The sequence below is a fragment of the Sturnira hondurensis genome, unplaced genomic scaffold (genome assembly GCF_014824575.4).
Source record: "Sturnira hondurensis isolate 20B ecotype Veracruz unplaced genomic scaffold, ASM1482457v3 Scaffold0001721, whole genome shotgun sequence".
Lineage (NCBI taxonomy): Eukaryota > Metazoa > Chordata > Mammalia > Chiroptera > Phyllostomidae > Sturnira > Sturnira hondurensis.
The window spans coordinates 1,816,690-1,835,450 of record NW_028074352.1 but is presented as its reverse complement, the minus strand read 5'-3'; the positions used below and the strand labels follow the sequence as shown (position 1 = coordinate 1,835,450).

The 18,761-nt window shown below is 37.3% G+C and overlaps 1 protein-coding gene across 1 annotated transcript in view; it reads left to right on the top strand.

The window, feature by feature from the left end:
* The window catches only part of ARHGAP24 (Rho GTPase activating protein 24), a 516,933-nt gene that overhangs the window by 87,853 nt on the left and 410,319 nt on the right, over positions 1-18,761 (top strand). The window contains exon 2 of the mRNA XM_037030752.1: positions 2,953-3,152. Coding sequence (XP_036886647.1) covers positions 2,973-3,152 — 180 coding nt within the window. The 5' untranslated portion in view covers positions 2,953-2,972. The remainder of the gene's footprint in view (positions 1-2,952; positions 3,153-18,761) is intronic.

Sequence of the window (18,761 nt, the reverse complement as noted above, 5' to 3'; positions counted from 1 at the left end):
GCAATGTGACTAGTTGGGGGGCTCTGAGAGTCATTTAGTCAAAGCCAAGCCAGTGGCTTGGCTCGTGGGTGGCAATAAAGATGGAGCCAGTTGGTTGGATTTGAAAATATATCTGAATTTACTGATGGATTTGGCACTGTGAGGAGGAGTCCAGACTTAGAGATGATCACTTTTTTCCCCCACAATTGCATGTATCATGGTGCCATTTACTAAGATGAGGTTCGTGGCAGGATCAGGTTTCAGAGAGAGATCATGTTCCATGTTAGATATCTAGTATCAAAACGTTTGCAATATTTATAAATTCATCAAACATTAATTGCACTTCACCACATGCCAGTCACAGTATGAAGTGCTGAGGATATCTGGTGTCCTTGTGTGTATGGAATTAGAGGGATGGTAGATTTCAGAGTGTGAGAGGGGACCATACTTAGAAGTGACCCAGGCCAGCATCATCATTTTACAGATGAAGGATAGAATTTGAGCCATTGAATGTCTACAGAAATATCAAGACTCCTTTGTAAAAATCATGGTTATTTTAGTAAAACTTAGCTTTACTCATCTAGCAATACTTGTGGTATTATTTCCTCTTGGAGATGTGATACAATCTGTTTTCATTTCTGTTTCAATGAACTGTTATGAACTGTTACCATTACTACTATTAGAATACTTGCTGATGCATTCCAAAGTTTCAGGACTATGGGCCTTGCAGCCAGGAGTGCAGTGGGAGAAGCTGTCGTTTGCCTCAGCAGAAGAGTAAACAGCTTACGTAAGAAGAATCAGCAACAATGTCCTAGTGCACACACATTGTTTACTAAAGCATTATGTGTAGACAAAGCCAAAATTGGGCAGTTGTATTTTTTATATTATTAATGGTAGCTTGCTAATTACCTTGAAGAATTTTAGAGGGGATTTTACAAACTTAATATTATAGAAAGCATGAATTATAAGAGGAAAAAGAAAAAGGAATACAAAGGGCCCCCAAAAAGTTTGTCATACAGTGAATTCTAGATGTGTGTGTGTGTGTGTGTGTGTTGGAATGTTTGCTTCAGGGAAGGCTTTCATAACTTCAGCTTTATAAGTTAAGGTGTTTGGTCAAAGAATAAAGAGATGCTGATGAAATAGCAACTTGTGTAGATTTGGACAATTTAAATGTCAGGAACCTAAAACAATTATTTTGAGTGGTCTAAATAAGTATACTTATTATCTAAAGTATGTTAGAACATTTATTGTTCATTTAGAGGAAGGTTTACTTGGTTCTTTTTGCTAGGTCAAGTCATGTAAAAGAAAGATGGAAGTTTCCGCCCTCTAGGCAAAGCAAACTGGCAGCAGCGGGCCTGACCCAGTCTGCATGTACACGCCTGCACGTGGGGCGGGAGAGTGTTTCCTGCAGTAAGTAAGCTCTTTCTGACATGCACATGCCTCATGCAGCCCAGGGAGTTTCAAGATGCTTTACAGAGATGAGGGCCTGTTAATGAGGAAGGTGTTTCATTACAAAAGGACAAAGTGAGGATTGAATGAGACAGGCGGTGGTCAAGTGGCCCATGTAAAGCTTAAAAGTCGTTTAAAGGGGTGGGGATGAAAGCAAGGATAGAGGTAGACTGGAATGCATGCCCTTGGAAGAAAGAAAACTACTGAGGAGACAGTGGAGATGGTCAACACCTGAGTCACCAGAGTCGGAGCTCTGCTGCCTGTCTGCCACTGGAGGGCAGGACCAAAGTCAAGGAAACGAAAGATCCCATCATGGGAGGTCTGACCCTGCACCTTCAAAGAAGAAACTTAAGTAACTAAGGGCTGACGATGGAACTTCGTGGACTTTATAATTAGGATTGTGTACATACATGTCAGTTGAAAAATGAATGGTGAAAATAAGAATGTGACAGAAAGACAGCTTTTTTTGTTTGTTTTTTTGTTTGGAATCAAACAGAAAAGTAGAAGCTTTGTACATAGATATACCAGAACACGAATATTCCATGTTTTATTACTTAGTCTGTATCCTTGTGTCCTCATCAAAGACACAAGGGTAAGAGTAGACTTTTTATTTCCTGAAAACATGCTTGGAAATAAATATTAGCGAGCATTTATAGAAAGCTTTTGGGACAGGAAAATATTTTTATTCTTAACCTCCCAGAGAGCTACTTCCCCCGTTCTTACTGGGACAGTTTGTCTTCTCACCTGTTGATTAATTTTTTTCTCTATGATAAACTCATTTCCTTATTATGTATAGTATGTACAATGTTACACTCCTTCACATATAACCTTGCAATATTCTTCATCGTGTGTCTCACTGGAGCACAACACTCAGCCCTGATATTTGAAGGAGATTCAACTGGCTAAGCAAGGTTTTTTTTAAAAAAAATGTTTCCCCTAAACTTTCTCAGCTGCACTAATTCCTTGATCAGCCAAAACAATGCTCAAGGGGATATATGCAGTGGGGTGGGTGGGGGGAAGGGGCCAGATAAATCTTGAGAAATTTTCACATATGTAAAACAAATGTCTTCCATTGAGGTTTTTAAAATAGTCCTTTTAAACTTTAACATGTGTCAGGCTAGTGTTCACTCAGATAATCACAGGCCTGTGCAAACTGGCCCCGATCAGCACACACCAGACACAGAGGCCCATTATCATGAGAATTAGGGTTTTTGTTGGTTGTTTTAGTTTTAAAAAAAGCTTCTTAACACATTACCTCAAGAACTTCCCCGTCTTTAGTTCTACTTAGTAAAAAGGATACTATGACCCAGCTGGCCAGCTCATTTAGGGACAACACAGTGAGCTGTCTCCAAATTTTCTCCAGGCATGGTGTTGTCAGGTCTGTGGTTTGCTTCTAGAAATTTGGCAAGTGAATTGATACATATTTTTCACTCCTCATTCTGTATTTTTTGAAGGGAAAGGAGTAATTGAATATATTACAGCACCTTATTCTTTCCTTTTTTTGTTTGTTTGTTTGCTGAATAGGCAAGCCCATCAGCTTGGTAATGGAGGAGAACAACGAGTCCACAGAGAACCCGCAACAAGGCCAGGGGCGGACTAATGCTGTGAAGTGTGGGTGGCTGAGAAAGCAAGGGGGCTTTGTCAAGACTTGGCATACCCGCTGGTTTGTACTCAAGGGAGACCAGCTCTATTATTTCAAAGATGAAGATGAAACCAAGCCCTTGGTAAGTAAAGAAATGAAAAGCACTGTGGGCCCAGGCAGTCCAAGGAGGAAAGGGGTTTGCTCGAGCGCAATGGAGACTGACTCCAAGCCCAAGCTCACTGATGTTTTTCAGTTCACTGGCATCTTCCATACTTTTTCTCACTGTTTACCTTTGTTCAAGACGATGACATGGCAAACTGAAGCCAGGAGGCAAGTTATATTTGTCTCATATTAATTTTGATTTCTACTAAGCTGGAACATAATGTCTGATTGTCTAGGTCCCTCAAACAAACTTATTTCATGAGAAAATGTTAATGGACATATGCTAGAAATATTCATCTTGTAGCTGAATATTTTTCCTTTTCTCAAAAATAAGTTGTAAGCCCAGATCAGAAAGACTGTGAATGCAGCTCTCAGTAATGTCTGGGATACCTCCATTATTAATTCTCTGGGGTGTTTCCTCCATCTTAACTCATGACATATAAATGTGGAGCTAAAGCCAACGATGCCGGTACTTCCAACCAGCATGCACAATATACTCTGGGAAGAGTTTCTATGTTTCTTGTGGTTCCTAAGCGGTGTTTTATTTGCTTAGATACTTAGTCATTTTCTCAGCCACAAATCTCTAGGCTGAAATGAGAAAGAAGAAAACTCTTTTATTGTAGCTATGACAAGCTTTCTTAGCTCTGATCCTTGCTCAACAACTGAGGAAAGGAGATGTGAACTAAGGCATCATCTCTGGTTTTTCCTTCCTCTACATCTATAGGAGATGTGTGTGTATGTGTGTATGAGAAGAAACTTACTAGACTAGTTTACATAAATATTCCTAGCAGTATGTTCTTGAGGCTACTTGCCTTGTGTTACAGTTAGTAACTTAAATAGGAATTTGGATCAGGGCTCCACTTTGGTATTTTGAATTCCTGAGACATTATAATTTCACAGTTTATAGTCATCTAATTGAATTAGATAAAAATAGTAATGACAGTACATACTACAAACCCCAGTCATTCTTTGAAATTACTACTATGTTTTGATAATGTACTAGAGCAGGCAGACAGAGGACTAAGAATTATTTGTATTGTCTATGCAATGATTAAAATAATTCTGTGAGGTAGGACCGTCCCCATTTATGTATGTGGAGACCAAGGTGTAGGTGCAGTGCAGATGATCCAAAGTTAGATAGTTTTGCTTCTCACAAAATCCAAGTTCCTATGGCCTCAGCCAAAGACCTCATAAAGAATTAATGAGGATGTCCCTATTGGTATCATCACAGTTCTACTGCATTTCCACACCTGCTATTGCGTTTATCATAGCAAACCAGTAGAGAATACGGGATTGTCATTGCAGATGAAGAAATTGTGGCTTAAAGATAGAAAGTGACATGACCAAGATCTGTAGAGATCAGAGGCAAAGTAGTAAGTAGTGTTTCGTTTCTCATCTCATACTCTAGGGTTCTTTTTTTACTGCACCTTGTTTAATACCATGTGTTACTCACATGAACGTATTATCTGGAACCTATAATCATTTTGCCAACGCAGAAAATGGGATCAGATGTGAAAAATTAATGTGAAAAAACAGATTAGAGGGCATCCAAATGGAGACTTTGGTATGGAGGGACACATTGCAATAAAAGTGTGAGTAAGATTCTGTGTATCATGGACTGGGTTGTTAACCAGAATGGGTGTGAATTAAATGATTAATTAGATCTGATCCAGGACCTAAAGAAGAAATTAGGGGCGCAGACAGAGGGTGCAGAAGCTGAGTGAGTGGAGAATTGAAAGCAGACCTAATCAATGTTCTTCTTGCTGAGCTCAAAGTACCTTCTAGTAACGAAGATAAGATGTAATAGATCAAACCTGAGTTCAATGTTTCCAAATTGTGAGGATTTGCAGGTTTCCGAGTTCCAGTTTCAGGAACTCTGCCCTCACTCTTCTATTGTATCGCCTTGGCTGTGCTTCGCTGTGTGCTTTCTCAGGTCTACATAGTCATGGATAGTATTCAGGGCAGTGTAGTCACTTTTTATAAACACTGAGAACATAAATCAGAAAATGCAAAGACTTCTGATTAATGCAAAAGAAAATCTGCCTTAAAATGGAAATTACTTTGTATAGTATTTCTAAGATGTTATATTTTCATATTACTATGTTACTAGTATTTGTAGACTTACACAACTGAAATTGACAAAATAGAGTTGTATTGGCAAGAAACAACTAATTCTTATAGGCACCAAACATAACCTACCATCCTTCCTTTTCAAAAAAGTTTCTGACTGTAGCCGAACAGAGAGTTTGTCCCTCCTGGTGCACCACAGCACCAAACACTGAACACCTAGCACTGTGGTAGAGAAACGAGAATTGCTTTACTGCTCGGTGCCACACACACAGGCAGAACGAGAAGCTATTGTTCAGAAATTGAACTCTCTGATGGCTTACAATCAGAAGGGTTTTTTTAAATTTAATTTATTTATCTTTAGAAGGGAAGGGAAGGAGAGAAGGAGAGAAGTATCAATGTATGGTTGCCTCTCATGAGTCCCCTGCTGGGAACTGGCCTGCAACCCAGGCATGTGCCCTGACTGGGAATTGAACCCCGATGGTGTGGTTCGAAGGCCTGCGCTCAATCCACTGAGCTACACCAGCCAGGGCTGCAATCAGAGGGTTTTAAGAAGTTAGGGAGAACAGGTATGTGAAATTGCCAGTGGGGCAGGTTTTAATGGGAAGATTCTGAAACGTGACCATTTACAGGCAGGGGCTTTGGAGCCTGTCTCCCTGGATGATGGATCCTTTGCTTCTGAAAGGGTTTCAGTGTTCAGGTTCTGTGTGAATTGGAATGGGGAACACAGTTCAGTTCATAACACCTAGTACACTGTACAACGATGCTGAATTAGTACAATTTTCTCGATTAGGTTTTTCTTCCACCCATACTATAACATTTTATCTCTGCTAGAGCCTAATGTACCTGTTTTAGTTCATTGTTTACCTAATTATTTGAACCTAATATTGGTGTTTTATGGTCTTTTTCAACTTGCTTTTCAAATATACCACTTTTCCAGTAGCTTCTTTTTGAGCAAAAGTCGGGAGCGACTGGAGGTTCTCCTCTCTCAGAAGGGAGTACCTCATTTGCAAACAAGACTTCCAGACCTTAGCCGGCTGCCCCCAGCATTGTTTTAAAGGTATCTCAAAAAAAGGGATACAACTGTAGTAGCATAATCAATAAAATGTACTTAAAAAGTCATTTAAAAATACCTCAAATGAAAACTATTTTATATTTAGGATAAATCAAACTAAAAATTTTAAGGTTCTATTATTTAAAAAATAGAAGACCCTTCAGTTCCACAGGGCCAAAGTGCTCTCCAGAAACCATTTTCTACAGTGTCTGTACATACACTGGGACAGATTTTATTCATAACAAATTTTAAAAATAAACTTGATTTTGGTTATTTATGGAAAAAACAAAGTGATGTATGTAGTCAATTTTTGAACATACATTAATACATTTATAATTTCTGTCACTCATAGGCCACTATGGTAAGAATTTATCTATTGTATTTTTCCAGCATTAGGTAATATATTTTTGTTTTTCTAATCTCTAAAATAAAATCCTATTTATATTTGGAAAAACAAGTTATAAATTATATGGAAGAATCTATTTAAAAAAGATATCCCATCTACTCTGCACATTCCTTAGGTTTTGGATAGCTATTTTAAAAGTTTTAAAAACAGATGTAAGACCCAATTTGTGACAATATAAGTTTGGCTGTTTTTTTATTAATAATCATGACAAATGACTGAGTCCTTATTTAAAACATTGTAACATGGGGGAATCAGCTGAGTTAGAGCCAGAGTCTGATTATTATGGTTGTTCTAAAAGTGTGTGTACATTTTGTTAAATGCATCCAGCGATACATTTCTAGTGCCCTGTTTGAACCATTGTTTTACTTCCATCATGAAGTATAGTATTACTTACATAATAGCTAAGTCTCATGCTAGTGAATGTCTCTGACATACATTTGGTACTAGAATTTGACACTGGAAAGCAATGATTTTTAGAAGCCAGTCTGAGACTCCTGTTAAAATTACTAAAATCCAAATAAGTACCAATCCAATTAATGTAGTCTATACCTTCTACAACAGATCAATGCAATTGTGTGGGGGAGCTTTTTCCTGGACATGATGAAGATGACACTATTAGGTCAAAATGGATTTTCCTAATTTAGAGAACAAAGTGATTTTGAGTGAGTTATAACCTGAGGGCTGACCTTTAAATGTGCAGGAATTGATTACTGATTTGAAAATAAGCTCCAATTCTACATATTCAGTGAAACTGAATATGAGTTAATTAAATCCAGAAATGTCTAAGGAAATTGCTGTTCTCTTTTAAAATATATGAGCCAGAAGAAGCCAAAACATAATTTATGTGTTTAAAATAATACTAGATACCTTGAAACTTGGATTTTATCGTCAAATCTAAGGCTGACTTTCTATGTAGCATCTGAGTTTCTTGGTATTTAAAACGATACACAAAATGGTGTTCTGCATTATTATAAATTTTTAGTAATTTTTAACTCTTTCCTAGATATGATTCTCTCAAGAGAGAGTATTATTAACATAAAATATTATTTTACTCTGCTATTAGCTGAAAAGTCCTTAATTGCTTGCAGAAGTAATTTAGGCATGGCATTTATTTATTTTTAGAGTGGTCAAAACATGGGCTTTTGAGTCAAATTGTTTGGGTTTAATTTTAATTCATTCACTTAACGATCATAATGCATTGGGTAGTGAGTCAGTTTAAATCACTTAAACTGATTTAAGTTTTGATTTACTAATCTTTACAATGAGATAATAATAACATTGTTAAGAGTATTAAATAAAATAGTTTATGTAAAGGATCTTAGAAAGCAGTAGCACATGGTGAGCATAAAGTAAATGTTAGCTATTTTTATCCTGTTGGTATGAGAAAAAGTATTTCTTAAGATATTTATACTATTCATTCATCTACTTGATTATTTTTTATTCAACATATATTTGTAGATTTCTAATGTGCATACCAATACTATAACACACTGCCTCTCTACACAATAAGGGTACCAAAGAAGCTTATTTCTTAAGTGAAAGACCAAAGTGATTCTAGTAAGTGAAGCATGTCTGCTTTAAACAACTAGTTAGAAACTTAGGCTGCTAAGTGATTTTGCAGTTTCAATTTTTGGCTTCCAAATGTACCAGGGGGTCAATTCCTTCCAAGATCTAGAAGGAGGGGTAAAAAACAAAGTACTACATAGAAAGTTTAGAAGGACCCAGATATGATGGTATCACTTATCACTTCTGTTCACATTCCATTGGACACAACTGAGTCACATGATCACATCTCACTACAAAGTAGGCTGAACAGGTAGCCCAGCTTTGTCTGGGGTAAGAGAAGAACATGGGTATAGACCAAGAGTCAGTAGGTGGACAGCTGTTAGAGGGGAGGGAGGCTGGGGGACTGGGTAGAAAAAGTGGGGGGCTTGGCAAACAAAACAAAACAAAACAAAACAAAAACCTCATTGATGCAGACAGCAGTATGGTGATTACTGAAGAGACAGGGGTGGGGGAGGTAGAAGAGGGTAAAGACAGCACTAATGGTGACAGAATGAGACTTGAGTTTGGGTGGTGAACACACAGTACAATATACAAATGATGTATTATAGAAGTGTACACCTGAAAACTATATAATTTTATTAACCAGTGTCACCCCAATAAACTAAATAAAATTTTTTAAAAACTAAACTAAAAGAGTAGAACTATATTAAAATAAAGAGCTTCTGCACAGCAAACAATAAATTGAAAAGGCAACCTACAGAATGAGAGTAAACATTTGCAAACAATATATCTTATATATTTTGGATATAAGGGATTAATATCCAAAATATATAAGGAATGTATATAATACAATAGAAATAAAGCAAATAATCCCCCACAAGAAAAAATAGTTATAGCAGCCTTTGACAGAGGTGATCAAGCAATTCTAAACTTTTATGAAAATGGTATTAAATTCCAAAGCATGTTACAGATAATTGCAGTTACTGTACGATGTAATGAGTATTTTAATAAGGAAAACATGAGGAACCATGGGAGCCATAGAAAGGGCACCTGTAACTAGTTTAAGATCTAGGGAAAGTTTTTCAAAAAAATACACAGGATTTGACAGGAGTAATGCCTGCTTGAGTGAGATTGGTAGGGTAATAATAAGGATGTAATAACTCATAGTTTTAAGTTGAACATTTCATCTGAAATGTCATATGGTGTGCTTGAGTGTGATAATGTTACAGAATTACATGCTTATGATTTTGCAGCAAAAAGGGCTATTACTTGTGCTGGACCCTATGTATGTAACCAGAGAATTGAAGAAGGATATAGCTTTATCTCAAGTTATTGGGGGGCTTATGTGGCAGACTAACAGACGTAGGCCATGGTTGTTTTGTGGATTGTGGGGAATTGATACAGGTCAGGTATTTCAGCGCCTAGGAAATAAGACAAGCAGTGATGAGATGAATTTGGAGAATGTAGAAACTATGTTAAGAGTCCAGTAAACAGTGTTAAGAATTATAAAATCCTTGAGATTTTTCATTTCTCTGCTTTAATGTGCCCTTTTCCCCTTGATTTATTGCTAAACAGTTCATATAGGACTCATTCTATGTATAGCTCACTGTGAAGGAATCTAAAATGCCCATCTGTCCAAAAAGGATCTAATCCTGTCAGATCCTTTTTGGACGGGTGGGCATTGATAATCCTGCAACTCTGTCTGATTTTCCTATAATGAACTGCCTATTTTGTATTATGATGTAATCTCGGGAAGGTGATTAAAAAGCAACTGTACTACAGACAGACACCTCCATCGCCCATTATGACCTATGATGACTTTGACTGTAGGAGGAAGGACTGAGAACGTCTGCTCCAGCTGGAGAGGGCACCTGTAGTGAAGAGCAGCAGAGGATGTTGTGGGAAAAGGCAGGGATTGATGGATGAGGCGTGGTGGCCAGAGGGATTGCCGTGTGAGAGGAAATTTCATAGTCATAATTTTTTCTAGAGTTGACTGTCCAGTTTGGGCATTTGCCTAGAGAGCAGCTGAGCTCCTTTGTTTTGTGTACGGACTCTGGAGTCAGGCTGCCTGTGTTCAGTGTAGACTGTGTAAGAAAACTACCCAGTGTTCCACCTGCATGTCTCCTTTACTGCTCACACAGAACTCTTCACTTCTGACACTTCTGGTCACCAAATGTGTGTGTGTGTGTGTGTGGCAGGTGGGCAGGTCCTGCACACTGAGCAATTCTCCGAGACACCATCTGGCTGTCCTGCTTCACATATGCCAACTGCAAGCAATAGGTCCTCAGGTTACTCCCAACTAACTTCTGTCTCACTTGACTACATGTCAGAGGTTCCCATAATTCTCCCCCTCTTCTTGAATTTGATTAACTTGCTAAAGCAGCTCACAAAACTCAGAGAAACACTTAAAGTCATTTACCAGCTTATTAAAGGATAGAAAAGGGGTGCAGATGAACAGCTGGATGAAGAGACAGACAGGGCGAGGTCTGAGAGGGTCCTGAGCACAGGAGTTTCTCCCCTGTGCAGTCGAGTGGGCCACCCTCCCCATCTAGGACTATGTTCGCCCACCTGGAATCTCTCTAACCCCTGTACTTTGGGGATTTTTGTGGAGGCTTCACCATGCAGAGCTGATCAGTTATTAACTTCATCTCCTCTCTGGAGGGTTGGGGAGGAGGACTGAAAATTCCAAGCTTCTAAATCACTGTTTGGTCTTCCTAGTGAGCAGCCCTCATGCAGGAGCCATGGAGGAGGCCACCCAGAACAGCTTTCGTAGAACAAAAGACATTGCTGTCAGCCATGAAATTACAAGGATTCCTGTGTCAGGAACCAGGGGCAGAGCCCAAATATTAGAACAAAAGATGTTCGTATTGCCGTCATCACTTAGACATTCACAAGGGCTTTAGGAGCCCTGTGACAGCAACCAGGGGCAGAGACCAATATTTCCATTTTCTGTTATCTCACAACTGCATCTCTAGTTATAGGCCTGAGTTGAGTTACTTGTTCCTTACTTGGGTAAATTACTTATCTATAGGATGCAAATAATAATAATACTTATCTCACAGAGTAATTGCTAGCAAACAAGAAATGGTGTATCTAGAAGACTTACACAGTACCTAGCCACATATTAAACACTCAATATTAAATATTTTCACTATTATCCTCATCACCATCATTTTTAGCATCTTTGACCATAGAGCACCCTGACACAGCAGTTTAGAAGTCAGCATCTGTAATATGTACCTTATTACTCGAATAATGGAAGAAATAATAGATGACCAGCTCCTGTAAGTAATGCCAATGCTGGAGGAGAAAAGAACTTGTTTTCACGTGAGCTATGTTGCCAAAGCATAGAACTCGTGGAAAGAGTCTTAAAAATAACAATGGTCACCTTTGTAGTGTATCTTTATCTTTGCTTAAATTACTTTTTGGGCTGCATCAGAGCTTATTAAAATGATTATGTGACAGCCAAGAAGACTTGAAGGATTCCCTTTTGCAAAATTGGACCACCCAGAGAGAGGCAGTCCTTTTTCTTGTCTCTTGAACAGTGTGTACCTAAAAAGTACATGTATCTCACATACCTATTCTTCAACAGCAGTTTGCAGAGAGAAATTTTGGAGTAGAGGCTATTGAGTTCTGCTTCTAACATTTACTCATACTGACTGAAGGTTTTTGTGTTTGCGATGCAATTCAGTGTACAGAACCAAACAGGGCACAGATGGGCTATCCCTATCTCATTAGCATAAACTTAGGCATATTTCTGTGATCCCAAGTAGTGAAGAGAATTTGGGGAAAAAATAAGAATGAGTGAAAATGCAATTTGAATACTTTTGTATGAAATATTTTGTAGCCATTTGCCATTTATTCTTTTAGGTTTCTTTTGGGCACTTGATTTTCCTGTCTTGTCTTCATTAGCTTTATCCTTTCTAAATCCAGCTGCTCTCTGTTTTTCTAGCACTATTTACATATGTTCATTCATTCAGTGATAATTTATCATGTAAACTATATAAATTATAATTTAAAAAACATTTGATCACATTTTATGCACAAGGCTCCAACCCAAGATGCATGAATTATTATTCCCACTTTCTGAATTTTGGCTTCTTTCCCTTAACATAATGGCTTCAAGGTTCAGCCAAGTTCTAGCATGAATTAGTACTCTATTTCTTCATATAGTGGAATAATATCCCACTGTGTCAATAGGCCACACTTTGTTTATTCATTCTTCATTTAATAGACGTTTGCTTTATTTCCACTTTTGGACTATTATAAACAATACTGCTTTGAACATTGGTGTAAACGTTTTTCTGTAGACGCTTTTCCTCCCTTCAGATCTCAGGATGGGCAGTGCACCCACAGCACTTGCTGGGATCTCATTACCCAGAGACCTACTTTCCCTGCTTAAACTCAAACTCGTGGAAATTCACACCTGGTTGCCATGACAAACATGGCGTTGCAGACTCCTTCACACTTGCCACAGAATTTTCTCTGTCCGGCATCTTTCTCCAGTTCTTTCATCCACTACTGAGGGATAGGTACAGAGTAGCCTGAGCAATGAAAAATGGAGGAGTGAGCAGCCCCCAGTTGCTAGTGTTTCTCCTGGTGTTTCTTCTCTCCTGACTTGAGAGAATCAGGGATTTCCTGCAAGCCTTCTTTTACCAGGCAGGGAGGAGAAGACCAGTGGTGGTGCTGGCCACAGTGGTAGTATTCGATTGGCTTGGATCCTATTCTATTGCCTCTTTTGAACAGTAAGGCACTAAGCATATCTCTATATCGGGTTTCGTATTTCAGAAATCAGTCTGGGACAATAAGATAATTCTTATTCAACACCCTATTACAAAAATGTATGCATTTATATTTTTTCAGCTATCACTCACAATCAAATGTACATATGTTTTTCTCCCAGATAAACGGAACCAACATTCTCATTCATAATTCTAGAGATCATCAAAGTCTTTCCTGTGTCCTCTTTCTTATGATTATTAACTTGGGGCATATTCTGTTCCATTGTAGAGCAAGGTATGTCTGCATATATACAAGTGTGACTTTTAATATCTTAAAATAGATCATAATAAGCACTACATAGATTCTAATTTATGATAATTTTTTTCTTCTAGCTCATTATTCCTGTTTGTGTTTTAGTCATTAGAAGAGGTTAGCAGAATCAATTTCATTTATTAGCAGAATCCCGAGTTTATCTTTGTGAACCTGGATTTCTACATAAATATATTTTTTCCAGGTATGAGATCAGAAATACTTAAAAAATCCATCATTCCTCACCAAAATTAAAAGAAAACAGCTTGGAGAAATAGATGCACAACTTTTACTGTAGCCATTCTTAAGAAATTATAACATGGATGACTGGAATAAAGAACTAAATCTGTAGATATGAGCTTAGTGATCTAGTTCTGGGTTCAATGTACTATAGTCCTGGCCTACTTGCAGTATACACTGATTATTTGAATAAACTGACATAACCCCAACTTAACTGCATTACTTAACTTTCGTAACCCCTTCTAAGGAAGATGGGAAACATCAGCAGTTAAGATGCTAGTACACTTTCAGATAGCTTTGTGTTGCTAAGTTCCTTTATCAATTCCTCTTCACAGAAGAGGAAAACAAGCTTGAAAACAAAAATGCAATTTCTCTTGAAGTAGCTGATCACAGGAATGAATTTGAGAAGGCAAATACTTTTTCTAAGAGTTATTATTCCTGTGATCAAAACAAGTTTTGTGATTCAAATATCTTAATTAAAATATGACAAAACTTTCAACTCAGACTATTACCTGAGATCCATAAATACTTTAGGGGGTATTTTTCCCTGATAATAATGTGCAGTCTTTCCCTTTTTTAATATGCAGTCTTAATATATATGTTTCTTCTGGATTTTAAAGGAGATTTCTACATTCTGTTAATTTTTGTTTTTTATAATAGACAGGGTAGTACAAGAGCCAAGGGCTCTCCTGGGTCATGACTTTATTCTTTCATGAATAAGTTAATGTCACCTTGTATTAGTAACTTCTGTGCTCCCTCTGTTAAATGAAAAGTAGAAACCAGTGGTTTTACAGTTGCTTCTCTATTCCAGGTTTCTAGAAGTTTTGCTTAGCCCCCACAAACACTCCTGCTTTTTAAGAATTAAAGTCTCATGATTCTTCCAGTGAGCTAATACTTTTATTTCCTAAATCATTACATTTGCCTGTAAAATATGCATTGTGATATCCACAGATATTTTAGAAATAGGTAATTTATTTTTAGAGTATCCTGTGGGAAAATGAACAGCAATTCCATCTCCAAACTACACAAAGATGTCATAAATGCTCTAAGTGGTTTATGTTAGTCTGCATTTTGAATATTTAAGCAAAAATCTTTAGCATAGGCTGTTTTAGTCATTGTCATAGGCAGTGACATAATTGCTTATCTAAAACACTCAGTTTTCAAAACATCCTTTCTCAAGTGTTGCCATTTCACATGACTTGTAATAAAAAATGTAGTGTTTATATGAAATGTTTCTCTTTTTAACTTTTAGAAACGCTTGAGAATATTCTAAAGATACAGATAAGCTTACTCCCTCTGAAGTGTTTTCCTTCCAAAACAATGAGATACAAGGCATAGAAAACCTGGCCGGATTTCTAAAAAATGTGCATACCTCATTCGTTAGACTTGCTTACTCCTTAAAATTCTATCAATGAATTCATTTTTCAAAGTAAAGACTGTGACATTCTTTGTGTCACTATGAAAAACCTTTATAATGGGGTCTATTTAAATATTAGGTATTGCTTTTCCAATTCTTGTAACACATCTCATTATTATCAGGGAAAAATACCCCCTAAAATATTTATGGATCTCAGGTAATAGTCTGAGTTGAAAGTTTTGTCATATTTTAATTAAGATATTTGAATCACAAAACTTGTTTTGATCACAGGAATAATAACTCTTAGAAAAAGTATTTGCCTTCTCAAATTCATTTCTGTGATCAGCCACTTCAAGAGAAATTGCATTTTTGTTTTCAAGCTTTTTTCCCTCTTCTGTGCAGTTTGGGGTCCAGGAGTGGTGTGGTGATGCCAGTTCCTGCAGACCTTTATTACGTGGAATTCCACACTTTTGCTACTGTTCTGTCTTGATGTCTGAGATTTTCAGATTTTCTCTTGTAAATTTTATTAGCAGTTTTCTGAAATATCATAAACCAATATAGTGATAAGCTTTCTTATTTTTAATATAATTAACTCAAGCCATTCTTCAATTTTTAAATTAATGTGGCAATTACAAATAGTTACAACTAATAAAAAATGAAGATACATTTTAAAAGATAATCCCTCAGTCTTCTGTGGCTTTACAGGAAGATGAAAGGTAGTAGATGTAACAAATATATTGGCTAAGGCTAATAATCGGCAAAACCAGGCAGAATGGTGATAGAAATAATACAAAGCTGGGAAGGGCAAAAAAATGTTCTAAGGAGGTGGGCAAAACCCAAACTGGGGTTGAGAAGTTTTTGAGTGTGTATAATGATCAAATAAAGCAAAAAAGAAGAAATGGATACTCACTTTAATAAATAAGAATATAGTTTTCATAGAACCTTGCTGAAGAATGCCATCGTTTTTGAAATAACAGCAATTTAATGGCATCCTCAGGGTCCTAGGAGTTATGTTAATAACTCATAATTTTTACTAAGAAGTTCTAAGAGAGGAGTGTTGGCCTTCTGAAGACGAAACGTGGCTATTTTGGAGGTATGTTGAAAGACTGTGAATCTAAGATCAGCTGCAGAGCTTGCTAAAGTCCATCACCTAACGCTTAACACTCAGTTTTTGCAGCCGTTCATGAAATGAAGCTGTCAGCTCTGTAGGCATTTCCAGGCAGTCTCCAGTTTTATTTGTTTCACATCACACCATTCTAATCCATCAACACCATCTAATATAAACTTGAGCTTTATCCCTGGCTGTCTTTACAAAATCGTATAATGAAGAGGATTCATGGACACAGCAGATGTGATGCATTCTGTGTCTGACAGAAGATAGAAATGATTGTCTGTTAAATTACTATACATCAAATAGAAATGGCAAATCAGGAAATATACTGGGAATGGTCTTCTTGAACACGGGAAAGGGAGCTGAGGAGGACATGCACTGGCCTATCAAACCTGCCTTCTGCTACTCATTTTTGTGGATTCTGTGGAAACAAATCTAGCACGTATCTTTGGTGACTGAAGTCCTAGAAAGGAACCTGAAAGGATCTAGGGTAAAGGTGTTCTTTTAAACTCGTTTTTCATTTTAGAATTATGATGTTAGAAGACAAAAAGGCTGGGGTCTATAATGTTGAAAAATAGATTTGGGCATTTCCAGTAAAAAATAAAATTGAGTTTTATAATTTCATGAAATTGAATAGGTGAAAGATATTCAGCTTCCCCTCCATTCTCCTTACTCCACCCCAAGAAAAGGAAGCTCTGCTTTCATGGGTCAGGCTTGAGGGCTCTCTTACTGGCTGCTGTATGAGTTAGGGTTCACTGTCATGGGTTCACAGTGATGGTTCACCCTAATGGGTTAAAAAGGTCAATATGGAGCATGCTCAGACCAGAGAGTCTCCCCTGATGCCCCTTTAGTTCCCTAGAGACTACTATCATGAAGGAAAAAGTGCCAATTATTTCTTTATCCTTTGCATTTAGTTTTTTCTTGTCCCAACCTGTAGAAGACAGTCCTAACTTCTCATTGGAAGAACAACTTCTGACTCCCCAAATTCACAAGATTTTTGAAGTTTTTTTTGTATTTCCGTCTCGCTTTTATTCTTTTTCTCTATTCTATCTTCCAACAACCTGTTCCCTTCTCTTGTGCCCCTCTCTAAGAGGGTCGCAACAGAAGGTTCCTTGCTTTGCAGCATTCTCTTCTCTCTCTCTGTCTCTCTTTGTCTGTTTCTCTCTGTGTCTCTTCCTCCCACTCTCACCTCCATTCTTATAGCTCTGTTGCTAGGATGAGGATTTCATCCAAGTGGACTTGGATTTTGGCTGTGGGGTAGAAACAAAGGAAGGAAGACACTGCAGTTCAAGACCATTTACACTCACATTGCAGAGGGAAAGGAATCTTTCTTTGCTAATACACTACAGGGTTGGGCAAAAGTAGGTTTACAGTTATGAATACATGAAGTGGGGTATATTGCTATTCTTATTTTTTAATTATTGTATTATTTTCCATATGAACAACTGTTCAACCTGCTTTTGCTCAGCCCTGTGTTATCTGAGACCTATGTAGGAGCTTTGGCCCAAGTCCTGAGCCAATGATAATGTTTTTGGGGGCTTGCATTACTACCTTTGTGTATAGTCTCACGGTGATGGGTGATTAGTTGAAAGTCTCAGGTATTTCTACCTTATCTGTCAAATGTCATTATAACACCATTTTAGTGGCACATCAACCCATATGCCATAAACAGTATGGAGCCTGGATATCAGTTGCTCCAAGCGTACCATTTTGTAGAAGAGGGAGCTGAGGGTGAGAGAAGGCTGCAGGTTTGTACATAGGGGTTCCCATGCTTAAAGAAGCTGAGAATTGCTAGATTAACACAGCTCATGTTTTGGGTAGTTTCAAAGCTACGTCTTCTGCTGTAAGCACAGGACCCAGAGAATAGGCTGCGATACAGGATATGCCTGCTTCTTAAAATGGGAAGTTAGTGAATTCTCTATCAGAATTTTAAAAGAATTCATAGAAATTAAATTTAAAAAAATCTATGCAACTATCATATAATCGAGGACTGTCTCATGTGTTCAATAGCTGTGTTTTGTTTATAATTACATTAGGCCCAAATAGTATTTCTTAATTGACTTGATTAAAAAAAAGCAACAATAGATACATGTACTTTGGAAAATATTGCATTCCCTAAAAGTGAAGGCCAAATGGTATCTCCATATAATTCTAACTGAATAAAGGTTTCCCAGTTATTGGAACACAGATTAGTGGTAGGCAAATTCAACGGTCACATACCCCTGTGCTACAGTAATCAGTATCTAATTCATGCTATGAGTGATAATTAATTTTCTAAATATATATATATATATATAATAGATTGAATTAACATTGATAATTTAAATTATATCAGTGTTTTAGTTTGTTCAGTTGCTGATTTGTAAATTTTTTGAGTTTTATGTTAATAGATTATTTTATTACCATGAATAGTACAGGGCGGGGCAAAACTAGTTTTATAGTTGTTTGAATGGAAAATAATATAATAATTAGAAAATAATACCAGAATAAACCCTGTGTTTCACATGTAAACCTGCTTTTGCCTCACCCTGTATTTAAAAGTTCTTTTTTTTTTAGAAGTGCAAATATCTGACAACTAGTAATCTAAGGAAGCAACATGTTAACAGGTGAAAAAAATATAGTTGCATTGATCTCTCAGAATTGATAGCTTAAAACTCTTGGCCTCCTTTCCCTTTTCTTACCTCCATCCTCCCTTCCTTCTGTATTAATTCATGGATAGATGTATGCATGATGACATATGCCAGGTATAGTGCTTGATGTAAAACAAGTCTCATGAAGCTAAGTTACAATGAAGGAGCCAGGAAGTGCTGTGAAGGG